Source organism: Suricata suricatta, chromosome 3 (assembly GCF_006229205.1).
Source record: "Suricata suricatta isolate VVHF042 chromosome 3, meerkat_22Aug2017_6uvM2_HiC, whole genome shotgun sequence".
In the NCBI taxonomy this organism is placed as follows: domain Eukaryota; kingdom Metazoa; phylum Chordata; class Mammalia; order Carnivora; family Herpestidae; genus Suricata; species Suricata suricatta.
In genome coordinates, this window is record NC_043702.1 from 32,763,239 (window position 1) to 32,782,180 (window position 18,942).

The window sequence follows — 18,942 nt, forward strand, 5'->3', positions numbered from 1 at the left end:
GTCATTTGCAAATGTCTTTTCCCATTCTGTCGGTTGCCTATTAGTTTTCTTGATTGTTTCCTTTGCAGTGCAGAAGGTTTTTATCTTGATGAGGTCCCAAGAGTCCATGTTTGCTTTCATTTCCCTTGCCTTTGGGGATGTGTCAAGTAGGAAATTGCTGCAGTTGAGGTCAAGGAGGTTGTTTCCTACTTTCTCCTCGAAGGTTTTGATGGTTTCCTGTCTCACATTCAGGTCTCTCAGCCATTTTGAGTTTAATTTTGTGTATGGTGTAAGAACGTGGTCTAGTTTCATTCTTCTGCATGTTGCTGTCCAGTTCTCCCAGCACCACCTGCTAAAGAGGCAGTCTTTTTTCCATTGGATACTCTTTCCTGCTTTGTCAAATATTAATTGGCCATACATTTGTGGGCCCAGCTCTGGATTCTGTATTCTATTCCATTGGTCTATGTATCTATTTCTGTGCCAATACCATACTGTCTTGATGATGACAGCTTTGTAGTAGAGGCTAAAGTCTGGGATTGTGATGCCTCCCATGTTGGTTTTCTTCTTCAATATTACTTTGGTCGTTCGGGGTCTTTTGTGGTTCCATACGAATTTGAGGATAGCTTGTTCTAGCTTTGAGAAGAACGCTGGTGCAATTTTGATGGGGATTGCATTGAATGTGTAGATTGCTTTGGGTAGTAATGACATTTTCACAATGTTTATTCTTCTGATGCATGAGCAGGGAATGTGTTTCCATTTCTTGGTGTCTTCTTCAATTTCTTTCATAAGTTTTCTATAGTTTTCATCATATAGGTCTTTTACATTTTTGGTTAGGTTTGTATTTCTGTTATTTGACTCAGTCCATATGTAAAAATTGGGTGTGTGTTTGCTTATGTATGAGAATGTTTTATATATTTTGAAAAACAATACTTTGTTATCAATGCTGTTTGTTATCTATGTTTTTAAACTCTGGAGTCCTTACAGCAATTTAAAATTTTTATGTTGTCAAATATGGCAACTTCTCCATTGTGGCAGTTAGTTTATATCTTTTTTATAAGGTATTTCCCCTTCCCAAGATTATGTCAGTATTTTCTTAGATATTTTTCTAGCACATGATTTTTATGTTTACATGGGTTTAATTCATTTATGCTTTTTTTTTCTGGTATGAGGTAAAACTCCATTAGTGTTTTTGTTGAAATAGATAGGCAGTTGTTTCAACACAGCAAGAACCCTTAGAGATATTGCAGGTTTGGTTCCAGACCACTAAATAAAGTGAGTATCACAATAAAGCAAGTTAAATGCATTCTTTTGGTTTCCCAGTGCATATAAGTTATGCCTTCATTGTACTGTAGTTTATTAAGTATGCAATAGCATTATGTCTAAAAAATGCACATACCTTAATTTAAAAGTACTTTATTGCTAAAAAAAAATGGTAACCATCATCTGAGCTTTCAGTGTTGTAATAATCACAAATCAGCAGAAGTAGAATAATAACGAAAAAGTTTGAACTGTTGTGTGAATTACCAAAATGTAACACAGAGAAACAAAACGAGCAAATGCTCTTGGAAAAATGGCATTGATAAAGTTGCTTGACACCAGGTTTCCACAAACCTTCAATTTATTTTAAAAAAGCAGTATCTGGGAAGTACAATAAAGCAAAACATGATAAAATGAAGCATGTGTGTACATAGTAATTGTCCATAGAGTTAACATATTTTTTATCTGTCAGTATGCCTTCCTGAGGATAACATCCCCCCGCCCCAGCTCTGATCCTTGGTGTAGTTGACAAACTTGATACTGTCCCTGTGGCTATGCGGATAACCATATAACTTGATATAAGAATATTAAGAGAAGTCTTTATTCTTTTATAGCAAGAGCTAGCAGTGGTTTAAGAGAGAATGCATTAAAAAACCAACCAGAGGGAGAAAGATAGGAAGAGATAGTGAGTTGGTCACTTGAGTCCCTGGAACCAGATCCCTCCTAGTTATATCAGCCAATTGCTTTCTTTTTTCTTTCCTTTTTTTTTTTTTTTTGGAGGAATTTCATTTCTAAATAAATATATTTTATATTTTGTGTTATAATCCAATATAATGTTATTGGTGTGTGTATATGTGGCCATTAGGAACTCTTTTAGTATGTCCTGTGTCCCTTTGACATGCCCTCATCCTTTTGTTTTTTTGAGCACTTTTCTGCTTTTTGTACTATAAGATGTTCAGGGTCTATCTTGTACTTTTCTTGCCCCAGTCCTAGAATCAACCATTTCTATAAGGATCCCTGGTTATTCCTCATAGAGAAAGATACTTAACCAGGCTCTGGGAATTGGGTGTGTTTGTTGCTGTTGTGTCTAGGCCTTCTCAGCATAGAGTTAAGTAATATGTGTATGTCTACAAACCCAAACATGTACCTGTATTTATACTTGTTTCTGTATGTATCCATCTCCTATATATATATATGTATATATATATGTAATTATAAGTTTATACTGATATCTCTGAATATACTCCAGTATCACTGAGTTTATTCTAACCTGCTTTTTGTGCTTGTATCTAATGTAACTTCTCTCTCCCACAGTGAGACACCTGCTTTCATCATCCACTATTCACTTATTTATCCAGCCCTAATATAAATGTAAAGCAGTGTCATGATTACTAAATTATACTATACCCATGGAGAACATATTTACCTACTAACGCACAGTGTTTATGCACAGTTTACTTTGTCTTTAGCCTTAGAGTTTCCAGTCAAAACATGATTTTTCAAAGTTACTAGAGCCAATTCCATTTTTCTCCTACCCCTTTCAGTGTAGTTTTATCTTACATTTGTAATACAATTAGATTCATTTATCAATGTCTGCATTATTTCTTGACTACTAACATTCTTTTTGTTATTGTTTTGGTTTTAGTTTACATACATTAATGCTCATTCTTTGTGAAATACAGATCAATGGATTTTGGCAAATGCATCATCATGTATTTTAATTTTAAAAACTTTTTAAATTATTTTCTCTTGAAGTTTTCTCATCCCATTTGAGTCAGTTTTGCAAAGATTTCATTATATGCCGCTGGGACTTTTCCAGACTGCTTATTATGATCAACTAGCCTTATTGTTCTGTACGTTAAATTTTCACTTAATGTCACATTCCTTATTCAACCTGTATGTCAAATTCATTACTTTAAATGGCTAAATTGTTTTTACTTTAATAATAGCCAATATTTTTTCTTTAAAGTATAATTAATGCACAATGTAATATTAGTTTCAGATGTACAATATATTGATTGAACAATTCTATACATTATTCAATACTCATTATGATGTGTGGTCAGCATCTATCACCACATAATGCTGCTGCAATACCTTAAACTATATTTCCATGCTGCACCCCATACAAAATTACTTATGTATTTTACAACTAGAAAATTGTTCCTCTTAATTCCCTTTATCTATTTTGCCCATCTGCCTACCTGCCTTCCTTCTGGCAGCCACCAACTTTTTCTCTGTATTTAAGAGTCTAGCTGTTGGCTCCATAGCTCAGGGGTTAGAGCACTGGTCTTGTATTTAAGAGTCTAGTTTTCTTTTTGTGGTTTGTTTTTTAGATTGCACTTATAAGGAAAATCATATAGTGTTTGTCTTTTTCTGTCTGACTTACTTCACTTAGCATAATACCCTCTAGGTCCATCCATATTGTCAAAAGAATGGCAAGATCTCATTCTTTTGTATAATACCCAACACTTTTACCACAAGTTACTGTATTAGTATTCTAATACATTAACTCATTTAATCCTCAAACAATACTGTGAAGTAGATATGTTTACTTTATTATGTATGGGGAAAAGTTAAGTCATGGAGCAGCTATCTGATGAGTCTGAGAACATCTAGAAAGTTAGTGGTAAGCCTGGGTTTTGAACTGAGACAGACTGGGTCTGAAATCTGTACTGTAAACTAGTAAATTCTATTGTCTCTCACTGTGAACCTGTACAAAAATTATTTAATCAATTTCCTATTAAAATGCCCTATGCAGTTCTCTCTCTCCCCCTACCCTTGCGGGATTCTATCTGTTTCTGTCTCTCTCTGCCCCCCCACTCACTTGCACCCCCCTTCAAAAAAAAGTGAGTACAAACTCTGCTTCAGGTCAGATGGAGCGCTGCTTCAGGTGAGCACAAGCCTTGCTTTCAGTGAGCTCCAGCCCTGGCTCGGGTGAACATGAGCCCCAGTTCAGGTAAAACATGAGCCTTGGATGAGTGCTGCTTCTCTCTATCTCTCTCCCTTTCTGTCTCTCTGCCCTTTGTGGGATATTTCTCTCTTTCTTTCTCTCTCTCAGGATATTTCTCTCTCTCTCTCTCGCTCTCGCTCTCGCTCTCGCTCTTGCTCTCTCTGCCCCTCCCTCGCATCACCCCCTCAGCTTTTTTTAAATGTTTATTTTTGAGAGAGAGAGAGAGAGAGAGAGAGAGACTGAGCATGAGTGGAGGAGGGGCAGAGACAAGGTGGAGGGGAGCGGAGACACAGAATCTGAAGCAATCTCCAGGCTCTGAGCTGTCAGCACAGAGCCTGACCTGGGGATTGAACCCACCAGCTGTGAGATCATGACCTGAGCTGAAGTCAGATGCTTAACCAACTCAGCCACCCAGGCACCCCTCAGCTTATTTTTTTTTAATGTAAAAACTACACTCATACGGTCCCCCAAAAATCAGACTGCACAGAGGGTATAAAATGAAAAGTAAAAGTCATTCTTCTCCACCCATAGTCACACTATCAGTGTCACTTTCTCAGGACAAATACTTTTAACAGTTTGCTTTGTAATTCTTCCAGTAAGTTTTATTATAGTTTTAAATTATGTAATTCAAACTCTGTATTATTTATCAGCTAATCAATTTCAGGTAGAATGTGTTGCTATCACACTCTGAAAGATAATTTAGAGCATGTATAATATTTCAAGCCTGCCTTCTACAATGTTTCTTCTCAGTTTTATTAGAAATTATTTTTTAAATTTTTCTAACGATTATCTATAATGCTCTGATTGATATTTTTTGAAAAATTCTCTGTATGTAAACCAGTAGGCATTATCTACCAATTTCCTACTATGAACGTTAAAAAAGTTTTTTAATGTTTATTTATTGATTTTGAGAGAGAGAGAGAGAGAGCAGGGGAGGGGCAGAGAGAGACTGAGAGACAGAATACCAAGCAGTCTCCATGCTGTCAATACAGAGCCTGATGCAGGGCATGAACCCACAATCTGTGAGATCATAACCTGAGCTGAAACCAAGAGTCATATGCTCAATCAACTAAGGCACCCAGGTGCCCCAAAGTAAATATTTCTTTTAAGTTTCATTTTCTGGGATGCCTGGGTGGTTCAGCCGGTTAAGTGTTCGACTTCAGCTCAGGTCATGATCTCATGGTTCACAAGTTCAAGCCCTGCATCAGGCTCTGTGCTGACAGCTCAGAGCCTGTAGCCTGCTTCAGTTTCTATGTCCACACCTCCTCTCTCCACCCCTCCTTCACTCATGCTCTGTCTCTCAAAAATAAATAAAAACATTAAAATTTTTTAATAGTTTCATTTTCCTATCCCTTCCATTTTCTTCTTATTGTTATTCATATATTATATTGTCATTTCTTTGTCAGGGTGTCTAATACATTCTATTGTTTTGCTCTAGTTAAATCTCCCATGCTTTGTTTATAGATTGAGTCTATTTTAAATCTAAGAAAAATGAACTTATAATTGTTACAATATTTATGACATATTTTAATTCATATGTTACACATATAATATAGTATTATTATTTAAATGTTAATCTCTGCTGAACAAAATAGTGTATATTGTGGATCCATGAAAAGCAAATGTCATATTTCTGCTTCTAGTGAAGATGGAGTTTACAGGGATATGATTTATCTTTCTGCCTTAATAAGAAAACCAGGAAAAAATACAGAAAAGCAGTTTTCAGACATTGGGAAGATGGCTTCCTGGGGCTATGATTTCTCAGAGAAAAGGATAAAGTGAGCCCTACAGTCATACCAATGTACTGTATAGCAGCGCCAGGAGGGAGAGCTTGGAAGTCTCACTGAGTTGAAGAAATGGATATTGGACTTTGGCAGGCAGAGGCAGAATTTGTGGAGTAGAGTACCAGAGAGGAAGGAAATATAGAGCAAGAAATCTCCAGATAACTTTGAAGGAGGTCCCCTTCAGTCATTGAGTACTAGACTGAGTACTCATTCACTGACTAGTCAAATAGTGGCGGCGAGAAAAAGAACCACTGAAAAAGTTAGGTAGAATATTCTAGGAACTCACATACCCAGAAATAAACCATTTTCCTATATGCTAGAAATAAAAGACTCCTAACACATGTGACAGAAAACAGAAGGCCATCATCATAGTAGAGAGACTAAATCATATCTACCTTAAAGGGTTTTTGGACAATGCCCCCTCAATACCAATAAAGCTTAAAAGCAAGCTTCAATAGAGTCCAACTATCTCCAAGTATATTAATGTACACCAAAATAAAATAAGAAGGCAAAATCTAGCAACCAAAAAATGTAAAATTTATCATTCTCAGCATCCAATAAAAAATTATGGACATACAATAAAAGCAAGAAAATATGACCCCTAATGCAGGCAAATCAACAGGAACAGACCTAGAAATGACAGAGAAGATGGAACTAACAGAAAAGGATGTTAAAAGAGCTATTACAAATATATTCCATATACTTAAGAAGGTAGAATAAATATGAACATGGTGAGGGAAGAAATGGAAGGTACAGATAGACCAAACAGAATTTTTAGAGATGAAAAAGGAAGTAATAGCACATTAGATGCTGAAAAGATAAGATCAATGAGCCTGAAGACATAGAATTAGAAATTATACAAAATAAAGCACAATAAGAGATTTAAAAAAAAGTAGACCATCAATAACATGTGAAAATACCAAATGGTAAACTGTACATGTAATTGGAGACATAGGAAGGAGAAACTAAAAAAATGTATTTGAAGAAATAATGTCCAAAAGTTTTTCAAATTTGATGAAAGATGTAAACCCACAGACCCAAGAAGCTCAGTGAACCTCAAAGAGAATAGACCTAAAAAAAATTCTCAGACATATCATAATCACATTGCTGAAAATCAGTGGTAAATAGAAAACCTTAGGGGGATGGGAGAGGAACACATTTATTATAGGGGAAGAAATAACAACAGACTTCTTGTTAGAGACTGCGGAAGGCAGAACACTATGGCATGTCATCTTTAAGTTATAGAAGGAAAAACTTCACCAATCTAGAATAAAGAGTGATAAAATTTTTTGAAATAGAAGTTAAGAAACCCTTTCAGCAAGCAAAAGCTGAGAGAATTCATTGCAGGAAGACCCACACCACAAGAAATGTTAAAGGAAATTTATAGCAACAAAATGGTGGAATTAGAAGCTCCAAGTTCTTGTTCCCTTGAAAAACATTGAAAAAGCATTCAGAAGCTGTCTGAACCAGCTTCATAGGAGCTCTGGAAAACAAAGTTTCTGGAAACCAAACAAATACCCAATGAAGAAAAAGCTATCCTCAAAGTATTGTAAAATTTCATGGCATTTTTATTCACTCTTGCTCTATCCCCTCCTATGTTATAACAGCACTCTTGGTCTTGAGCAAGTTCTCAGTTACCGTCATTGAACTAGATAGACGTTTTGTGCAAATCATCGTGTGTGTCGGTTTTAACCTTACTGGGTGGATACATGAAGGACTGACTAGTTCAGCTCTAGCTCACATAACTTGGAATGCAGGCAGGTCAGTTAGGTCCCTGTCAAACGAGTCTGCCTCTATTTTAAGATACTTTAACAGAAGATTCTCCCAACAACTTCCAGTTATGTGTAGTTGGCCAGGAACTTGTCACATAGTTACCCTTCAAAGAAGGCTGGAAAATGTAGCTTTTTTTTTTTTTTAAGCAGGGGACATTTCTGCTTGAATGCTAAAAACAAAATTTATGTTTGTGATATCATATATATTGTGGTAAGGCAATTATTAGTCTCTGTCACAGAGAACAAGAAACAAGTTAGAAGAGTAATGTTTGACAAGAGATGATAGTGGCTTGTGCTACAGTGGTAGGGTTGATGGTGAGATGTGATTGGACACGTGGTATATTTTGAAGGCAGCAACCACAGGACCTAATGCTGGATTAGATGGTAAGGAGGAGAGAAATAAAGAATGATACTTAAATTACTAGTCTAATAATTCAGTAGATGGTAGCACCATTAACTGAAATGAGGAAAAATAGAGAAAGGCCAAGGTTTTGTGGGGGTTTGGAGAGGAGAGGGGAGCAGTCTTAGTAATCCAGAATTCTATTTTGTGTATTTGAGATGGATATCAATACCTTTTTGATTATCTCAAGATACTATTTAGAATCTTTTCCAAGGATTACCCTCTACTCACATTCCTCAGAAACATCTGTATTTACTCTGGGGTTTGTTTTTTTCATATTGATAATTCACTTGCATGTATTGATTTTCCTCATATATCTGGTAAACTTTGTTAGCTCATTTTATATTTGTGAATGAAGGAATGTTCATTGTATAGGTGTGCTCTGTGTGACAGGTAGAGTTCCCTGGAGGGTATATGGGGATGGAAGAGGCTAGGCAGGGTGGCTGGGGACCCAACATTTCCAGAGAACCCATGTGTTTCTCTCCTAGATGAAGCTTCCTTTTCTTTCTTTTTATATCCTTTCTGTTACCTGATGTGGAAATGTAAGTGACAGCAAGCTCTACTCTGTTTCCCCATTAAGGCTCAAAACTCATAGGATCCCACCTACACAGATGACACACCAAGATTAGAAAGCAGGGGCTTTTTTTCTTTTTTTTTTTTTTTTTTGATATTTTGGCTGGGTGACTGGGAAAGACAGTGCTGTCAGCAACATATGCTCTGTATTCACAGAGAGAGAAGATCGAGCTGTTCTGAATACAGCTCTTTAATTAATAACTATGATAATTACACTATCATCTAATTCTCTTTGTATATGCTGACCTTGAATTTATTGCTTCTCAGACCCACCTGAGTTCTGTTATTTAAGGCTCTCATTTTCTTGATGGGGATTTTCATTCAATCGATCTCATCTTGTTTCATATTTAAAATTTTCTCAACTTTCTAAATCCTGGTGTCTCACCTTATTGATTTCCAGTATTGCTATGGGATTTTTGAAATATTGTTTAATTTACTGAACCTTGAGAGGTAGGAGAGAATAGACCCACATGTTCAATCCACCATCTGAAAGCTCCTAAATTGGTTTTATTGTCCTGTTCTAGCTTCCCGAGATGAATGTCTAAAGCATTTCTCCTCAGTATAAATGTATCAGGAGTTTTAATGTGTTCCATGTTCATCTAAATAATAATACAGACTTAAACAGAATGTAAGTTAATAGTGTCCAGTTTCCTCTCCTCCAGAGATGTTAGCATTTTATATCCTGTCACACAACCTTTCATGCTTATATCAGGGAGACTTTTTATTTGTGTCTTTTACAAAAAGGACATCATATATATATATATATATATATATATATACACACATATATATTATATACACACACATATGTGTGTATATACATATGTATATATACATATATATTATTGCTCTTCCATTTCCTTGTCATATTTAAATTTTAATTTTTCTACTAAATTTATTTAAAATAATGAGATTTCATATGTTAGAATTTAAACTTCTTAAAAAATTTTTTTATGTTTGTTTATTTTGAGAGAGATAGATTGTAATTTGGGAAGGGGCAGAGAGAGAGGGAGATCAGAATCCAAAGCAGACTCCAGGCTCTGAACTGTCAGCACAGAGCCCAATGTGGGGCTTGAACTCACAAACTATTAAGACTGTGACCTGAGCCAAACTTGTAGAAATAATTTAGTCAATGTGTTAGGGCAGAGAAAAATAGCAAAACTGCTAAGGTGCTGAAAATTTAAGATTGCGTTATTAACTGCTTAATATTAATAAACACTTAAACCAAAAGTGTTACTTATGGAAACATCATTCATTGAACTGTTATTTTTAATTAACTCGATATATAATGAACATTCTGTCTAAAGGAGAAAGTATATCAGAAAGTGCTTTGTAGTACTTAGTACTCTCAAAGAGATGGTGTCAAGTTTTTCCTAGATGAGTTGGCAGTATGGAGGCACATTACTATAGTCTTGATTGTGTGATGGAAAATTTAGAACACCTAGATTTAAGATACTAATCATCTGGGTAACTTGGAGCACCAAACCTCAACTTCAGATTCTTGTATAAAACAAGGAGTAGGACTAGAGTATCTCTAAAGTACCTTTCATCTACAAAAATTCAGTGGTTCTGTGATTCTGTACCCTGATCTAGCACCAAATGTTTCCTTAGTCAGTGTTAAGTACCTACTTAGCAATTACAGGTTAAAGAATCATTGAAAATGCTCTCTCCCCCAATATCATATCAAATGCCATTTATTATCTAAAGCATTTTATAATCTTTTAAAATGATTGTATTTGTTCTGATAATTCTATTTTCTATTTTAGATTTTGCTTGAAGTTGCTGTGTATTGTTTTGATTTTACAAATTCACTAGGGTGAATACGGTATCAAGGAAGCTAAGATTATATATGAAAATGCATTATATATGTACAGATTTCTTTGATAATGGGAAAAATAAGTTATAGTAGTTATGAGACAAAATACTTAAATTTAGGTTTTAAATTTTTATGTCTTTAATAAGTATTGAAAGAATAAAATTATCTTGGGAAATATCCTTGCATAACAAGCAGCCTAAAATTAAAACGTCTCTTTTTATAAGGTGATTTTTTCACCAAAGGAATATATTTCACCATCTTTCAGACCAGAATATATAGAATTCACACCAAAATATCAGGTGAGTCCTAGATTATCCTATCCCAATAACAATTATATTTAAATACTAGGTTTCTCTAATACTTTATATAATTCAGTGGATCCTAAACCAGACTACCCATTAGAAGCATCTGGCTGTCTTTGAAAAAATACATGTTCCCAGGGACTACTTCTGACCTGATGAAACTAAATCTGGGGATGGAGCCTGGGAATCTATATTTCTCAGAAAAACCCAGGGGATTCTTATACTATCACCTGGATATCAACTTCTAAAAAAAGTTATAATAAACAGTATCCATTACAATGAAGTTTGAAATACTAAGTTGAAATAAACTAAAACACTAGGCTGATTATTTCACATTTTGCCTTTCTCAACTGGATAATGCATAAGTTGTATTAACAAACACAAGAATATGTTTGAAAAAATTGGAATAAGAGACTACATTTAAAAGGCTATTTCATGATAGACTAGCTTGATTCCCAGAGCTACAACACTTCCCATGGATGTTACACTGGGATTTCACTGTAATACAGAATTTTTTTGTACTGCTCTCTCTCAACCATTTATGAAGCATAAATGGTATTCATCAAAAAGCAAAATTGCTGTGACATGCAAAAGGAGTAAGTGGAATTCATCATCATTGTTGAAATTCTCAGACTTAAAAGCAGATGACATATGCTTCCAAGTTAGTCTTTATAAAATACTTATGAAACTTTTAATGGGGTATCTTCTACTTGCTTTGCATTATAAAAATGGTCTATATTGCTACTAAAATAGTAAGTATTTCTATGGACAGGACTTAGATACTGATGTTAGCCATTGTCTAAATAAGTGCAGCTACTCTGGAAATTAAGAAAAAAACCCTATGTAACCCAATGTTCATAACAGCACTGTCAACAATAGCCAAATCATGGAAAAAGCCTAAATGTCCATCACCTGACGAATGGATCAAGAAGATGTGGTGTATGTGTGTGTATATATATACACACATTATATATATATATATATACACACACATTATATATATATACACACACATTATATATATATACACACACATATATATACACACACATATATATATACACACACATATATATATACACACACACATACATACATACATACAGTGGAGTATTACATGGCAATGAGAAAGAATGAAATATGGCCATTTGTAGCAAAGTTGATGGTCCTCGAGGGTGTCATGCTAAGCGCAATAAGTCAGGCGGAGAAGGACAGATACCATATGTTTGCACTCATACGTCTAACAGGAGAACAGGAGAAACCTAATGGAGGACCAGGGGGAGGGGAAGAGGGAAAGAGTTGGGGAGAGAGAGGGATGCAAAACTTGAGAGACTATTGAATACTGAAAATGAACTGAGGGTTGAAGGGGGGGGGGGGGGGGGAAGGGAAGCGGTGGTAATGGAGGAGGGCACTTGTGGGGAAGAGCACTGGGTGTTATATGGAAACCAATTTGACAATAAACTACTAAAACTTTTTAAAATTAAATCCTAAAAAAACTATAAATGCTGTTTAAGTGTTTTAAAAGATTCTAGGTAGCAAAAAGTTCTTAGACATAAAATAGTATCAGAATTATGAATTTTAAATTTTTGCATTAAAATTTTCATCATTCCAATTTCAAATATTTTAAAATAAAAGTTTCTTTTTGTATAAGGTAGGTGGATGTGTAGATAGTTTGACAGATTGATCAAAGAAAATTTAACTAGAAAATTTATTATAAATTTAAATAAATACTATAGAATTTCTTACCTTTTGTTTTTAATATTACAATTCCAGAAATTCAACTTTCAGAATGGTTTTGATCCTCTTCTAAGGAATATAAACAACAAAATGTCAGTCAGAAAAAGGAAAGACCAAGATATGTCCAGATGTAGAAACATTTTAAGTGCAGAGGTTATAGAGCATGAAGACCAAGATCCTCCTTACCCAACATATTCAAATACTGCAAGACCTACTCATAAAACCTGGCTACATGATCCTGGTAATGCCACAGTAAAGACTTCAAACACTAAGACTAACTTAGCCCATGATCCTGATTTTATCACAATAAAGACTTTAGACACTAAGAGTAATTTTGCCCGTGACCCCAGTATGACCACAATAAAGACTTTAGATACTAAGAATAAGTTAAAAGAAAGATTACCAAATGTATCTCTACCAAACTTGGAAGGGGAATCATCAATGACTGGAAATGTAAATACATGTCGCCTCACAAAATCATTAAGTCTTACTTCCCACCTGGAAAATTTAAAACAATCAATGATGCTCAAGTCAATTTTAGGTAAAGATCTGCAAGACCTATCAGATAAATTATTTTCTAAACCAGAGATTCCTATGGACACTATAACAAAAAAGAAAAGTCTTAGTTTTCCACTTATACATGTTCCTGATGAACCACCAACTAGTGTGGAAAACAAAGTATTTGAAAAAGCTCAAGATTCAAATAGCTCGCTTTCAGAAAAAGACATTGTAAACTTAAAGTCTCTTTTAAGAGAAATCATTAAAGATACTCCTGCAGATTCACTTTCAGAAGGTGGACCAAGAAATTCTCCAGAGGTGGAAGGGGAACTTGTCTCTGGAAAACACTTGAAGTCTGGTGAGATTGATTTTCCAATTAAAACAAATAATTTCAAAAAGAAAAATTACAAAATTGGAGTGTCTAGTCCCCAGTCAGGTGTAAGTAGCATTGCACATGATTATGTTATAAAGCAAATATTCACTGCACCTATCTTCTCAGAGTTGGACATAGGAGTGAAAGAATCGAGTGAAGTACCAATAAATTTGCAGAATCAATTACCCACTGCTTCGGAGAGTTCATCTTCAAATATTCTACTTCACTATGAAGAAAATGATGATGAAATAGGATTGCCACAGGCCAAATCTGTTATAAGCCAGATAATACAAGCATTTCCTATAGATAGTCTTTTAGAATCTGGGTTAATCAAAGTGATAGAATTAGGTAAAGAATATCAAAAGAGCTCCATGCTGGATACAAAGACAGCCTTTGCTGAAGAAGAGCCAAAGTATTCCACAGAGGATTATTCAGAAACCCAAAGCAAACCAGAACCTCTTTCAGATCAGAATATGCTCATCATTCCCAAAGACACTACTTCTTTTAATAGAGTTGGATATGTGGATGAAGACCAAAACATATCCCCACAAGATTCAAAATATCAGTCAACACCAGATAAAAACACAGATATGCTAAATAACAGTCAGAGGTTTGATAGAGAAGAAAATGATCTAAATTCTACTTTAGAAAATTTAAGTAACTCATTAATGGGTAAACTTAATGATTCAGATGTAATAATGTTAAAATCCTTTTTAAAACATATGTTTAGTATGATTTTCAAATATAATCAGTCTGAAATAAGACAATCAGAAAAAGAATTAGAAAGATTAATCCAGTATCATTTTCCAAATAATACAGAAGACCTTGAAGAAATCAAAGAGAATTTTGATAAAGCACATGAATTAGACAGAAGGTCTATTTTGAGTCCAAATCTGCGTGTATTTCTAGAAGAACTCTCAGAGTCAGAAATTAAAAATTTAAAATCTGAACTAAGTAAACATATCCAACATTACCTTGTAGAAAGACTTTCAGAATCTGGACACATCACTAAAGAAGACTTACCAAAAATCTATCACAGTCTGTATTTGATGAATGAGAAAGTAGAACCAAAAGGGCAGAACATTTTTCTGGAAAAATATTCAGAAACTGTGAAAGAAATTGTGTCTTTTGTAAATAATTTTAATCATCATTTCATAGATAAACATTTGGAAATAAGACTAAGATCCTTTTTAAATGAAATTCTCCAAAACTATTTCCTAAAAAACCTTTCAGAAAGCAGTTTATTTAAAGAGACAGCATCTGAGGCTCTCCACTCAAACATGTCTTCTCTAAGATCTAGCAGTACCTCAATATCTTTTCATGAGTTAGGACAAGATATTTCAAGGGGGAGTTTTGGTGAAAGACTTGACATAAACATGAAATATCCTTTAAATAAATCTCTACAAAACTATCTTAAAGCTTCATCAGAAAATGAACTATTAAATCTAAAAGCTGACTTAAGCAAACACCTCCAGAGTCTTTTTATAGAAAAACTTTCAAAATCAGGACTAGTCACAGAAAGGCAATTAGAGGGGATCAGCCAGCATATAAATTTGATCAATACTGGATCCATACCATTAAGATCTATAAAGCCAGCTTTATCTTTTAGAAAAGAAAATCAATATGTGGAGGAGAATTCAGAAAAGCAAAATAAATATTCAAAAATTGTTCAAAAAACCACTTTGCAAAAAGTTCCTGAGGATAGACTTATAGAAATAGAACTGACCAAAAAGAAAGAAAAGGAATATTTTTCTTTACAGAATATTAAGGAAAATCCATCAATAATTGAGGAGCAGAAAGGATACTGCTCTATAGAAGAAGTCAAAACACTGAGATTAAATAAAGCACAACCTTCTTTCAACAAAAATATCCAAGCAATTCCACTAAATAAGTCATCAGAAAGACTTACAGATATAGTACTTAAACAAAGGAAAGAACATGGTATAATGCAGCTTCCTCAAGCAGAAAATTGTGATTTTAAAACAGAAGTTGAAGGCCCACATGGTTGGAGTGGTAAATCAAAAATAACTCAGTCAAATGCTTGCTTTGAAAGGACACTAAAAATGAAGTCCCTTGGAAAAAAAGAGCATAATAACATCTATAAATTGATGGCACAAGAAAAACTTGAAACAGTACTGTCACCATATCCAAGAATTCCTAACTGCAAAATGCCAAATGAAAATGAAGAATATGTATACAGATACACTTTTCCTTCCAGGCAGACTAACACTTTAACTTATTTCAATTTAGAGGCTGGGGAGAAATCAAAATTAGAAGACCAGTATTTTCAGAGATTGAAAGGAAGTAATAACAATAATAAAAAACATTTAGTAACATTTGCACAATACAAAAATATACGAGCTCTTTCTCTAAAAAATGGAATTTGCAATGAAAAATGTGCCAAGTTCCCTGAATTACAGTCATTTAAATATAAAGTTATGGAAGCTGAGAAAAACTCAAAACAATTCCTCTTCCCAGAAGTATTAAAGAGAGAAAATCTAAAGCCCAAGATCCGAAAAGAAAGAGACCATGTCAACAAACAAAAGAAGTCATTTAGCAAAATAGTTAGGATACTACCAACCACGCTGCCCTCTGCAAGAATTGGAAAGAAATCTATTCCAAGGACATTGCTTCACTGGACTGCAAGAAGAACTATACATGTAATACTGTTTTTCTAAGTCTACTATTTTTGTATTTGGTAAAATTTGTAAATCTATTTTGGGGCATATATATCTGTATGCAAGTGTGTGTATAACCTTCATAGATAACCCCCAAGATAAACAGACCTTCAAATTTAAAAAAAAAATCCTTCTGACATTCAGATTTTACCTTACCCAACTCAAAATGTAGTAACAAAATCAGGGGATTGCTAACACTTAGTGCCTTTGTATAAAATAGATAAAGGGTACTCCCTCTGGAGCATGAATTAGAACAAGGCACCCTTTCCTCTGGGAAGACTGTAGACTGAGCACCTAGAACCAAAGCACAGAGTCCTGTCTATGGAGAACTGGCTAGATTTCAGCCAGGACTGGCTATACAGTTATTGGCAGTGGCTGTATGCCAGTTATTGTGATAAGCATTAGGGATATGCAAAATTTACAATCTGTTGGATTATGAATGGAAAAATTTTAATTTAACTTCTCTCTTCTATCACCACTGCCCTTCTGCTATCTCATGTGCTGAGAAATTTAAGAATTCAAATCTATTTATAATATTAACATAAAACAATTAGAAAGGTAGAACTGCTACCAGACTTTATACAAACCATTCTGAAGCAAAGTTAAAATCTAGGGATAGAAGAGACTTTAATTTTCTGGACTACTGCTCTTCTCTATTAATATATATAGACAGGCATGACACACGACTGGGAGAACCCATAAATCCCAAAATGATATTGCATAGATAATTTGATGTGCATAATCCTTTGAATGAGAAAATAGATCTAATTCATAATAGTTGCTTTGAATTTGCTTTCCATAGTAAAGCAAATATTTAGCTTTAGTACATAGTAAAATTAGTAGCTGAAATATATTATCAATTTAGCATATACTCTCAACTTTGGGTTTCTCTTTTCTATCTAAATTTGGTAATTTAGCATTAAGGGAGTGTATGTGTACACACGTGTGTAACTACTAGAAAAAGGAAGTAAGATGGGTCCATAATTTACGGAAAGTAAAGACTTTCTGAAGTTCCTTTAGACAAATGGAATCTTTAATATCACTTTTCCAAACAAAAGAAGAAATTGTGTTTTTATTATATCATGAAATCATGCAGGATCTCAGAAACTTTACTCTGAGAGTGGGCAAGAGAGGTAGAGTTATCTTTACTTTCCTCTGTTAAACCAACAGAACCTAAACTTTTCTCTCTAGTGAAGTTGACAACAGAATTGAGTGGTAAGAGGGCATTTTTCAGATCATCAGAAAGACTTGTTCACCTACTCTTTTCTAAAATCTGAGAATCTCTCAAAGGAATCAAAATAGAAGAGATATTGAGTTGTAGAAGCATCCAGAAAAATAACCAGTTGTCTGGGTGTCCAGGCCCTTCCACTGATATTCTAGTGATTAGTTATCTAATCTGTGAAGCAAGAATTATATATTACTCACCAAAGTAGCAAAAATTCCTTTAGTAATGTGGCTTACCTAATTGCTCCACTTATATAAGAGAGAAGAGGAAAAATGTTTCCTTGCCTCCTTCAAGCCCAGGTAAAATTATAAAGTAGATAGAATTTGTCTTTACACTCTTTATACCTCCTTTTTTGTAAATCTCTTTCTAACTGCCTCAATTCTTCTCAGTCCTGCACAACCTCTTCTCACCCTCCAATTCTACTAATTCATTCCCACCTTCTCTCTAAATCAGAGTATCTTATTACTTTGGCTATCTCTGCATAGCGTTAAGAGACAAGATGCTCAAACTGCAGAGCAAACTAGTTTATTCTAGTTTAGGAATGACTAATAGCTCCATACATTCTTAGGGATAATTGTAGGTTATTACATTTTTATTATAAAATGTAGCCAAGTATATAAATTTGAAAAAAGAGAAAAGGAAAACAAAGCCCATAATCCTGCCACCTTAAACATTATTTTAAAAAATTACTTTGGTGTATATTCTTCCAGTTATTTTCCTAAAAGTTTTACTTGTTTACTCTCAGAATGTACATAATTTTTTTTACTTTAATATAAATAGTATGACTCTATCCTTATACACCAGGATCTGTATGTGTGCGTGAAAGTATATTAAAGAAGATGTTTATTACTTTTTAAAAATGAATGAAACTGTAGAAGACATAAAGTATGAATTTATGACTTATATTTGGGATTCAGGAAAATATGTTTTGGAGGAGAATTATAGGTTGACTGGCTTTGTCTAGGAGTCTGAACCCTAAGGAAAGCTCTCTGAAGTTTTTCTGGTTTTCAGCTTCATATTTTCAATTCATTTTAAAGTAACAAATCTGGGGTGTTTGGGTGGCTCAGTCAGTTAAGCATCTAACTCGATTTTGGTTCAGGTCATGATCCCCAGGTCATGAGATCAAGCCTCATGGGGTTCTGGTGCTGAGTGTACTGAGTGTGGAGTCTAAGATTCTCTCTGTCCCTCTGCCCCTCCCCACCTGTATACATGTGCTTTCTTTCTCGCTCTCTTAAAAAAGAAAAACAGATCCTTTTAAATAATAAGACTCATTAAAAAAAACATTTTTTAACATTTATTCATTTTTAAGAGACAGAAACAGCACGAGTGGGCAAGGGCAGAGAGAGGGAGACACAGAATCTGAAGCAGCCTCCAGGCTCTGAGCTGCAATGTGTGGCTGAAACCCACAATCCATGAGATCATGACATGAGCTCAAATTTGGATGCTTAGCCAACTGAGCCACCCAGGCACCCCCAAGACTTATTTTTTAAAATATGGTTTCTATGATAGTATCTAATAAGAGGCATTGGGTGTAGGATCTGAATTTGGGGACTGCCTATAAAATACATGATGCTCTCATTCTTTGTCTTTAATTT

The 18,942-nt window shown here is 34.5% G+C and overlaps 1 protein-coding gene across 1 annotated transcript in view; it reads left to right on the forward strand.

Moving 5' to 3' along the window:
• C2CD6 (C2 calcium dependent domain containing 6) overlaps positions 1 to 18,942 on the forward strand; it is a 147,125-nt gene that overhangs the window by 127,619 nt on the left and 564 nt on the right. The window contains exons 14-15 of the mRNA XM_029934066.1: positions 10,759 to 10,833; positions 12,610 to 16,104. Coding sequence (XP_029789926.1) covers positions 10,759 to 10,833; positions 12,610 to 16,104 — 3,570 coding nt within the window. The remainder of the gene's footprint in view (positions 1 to 10,758; positions 10,834 to 12,609; positions 16,105 to 18,942) is intronic.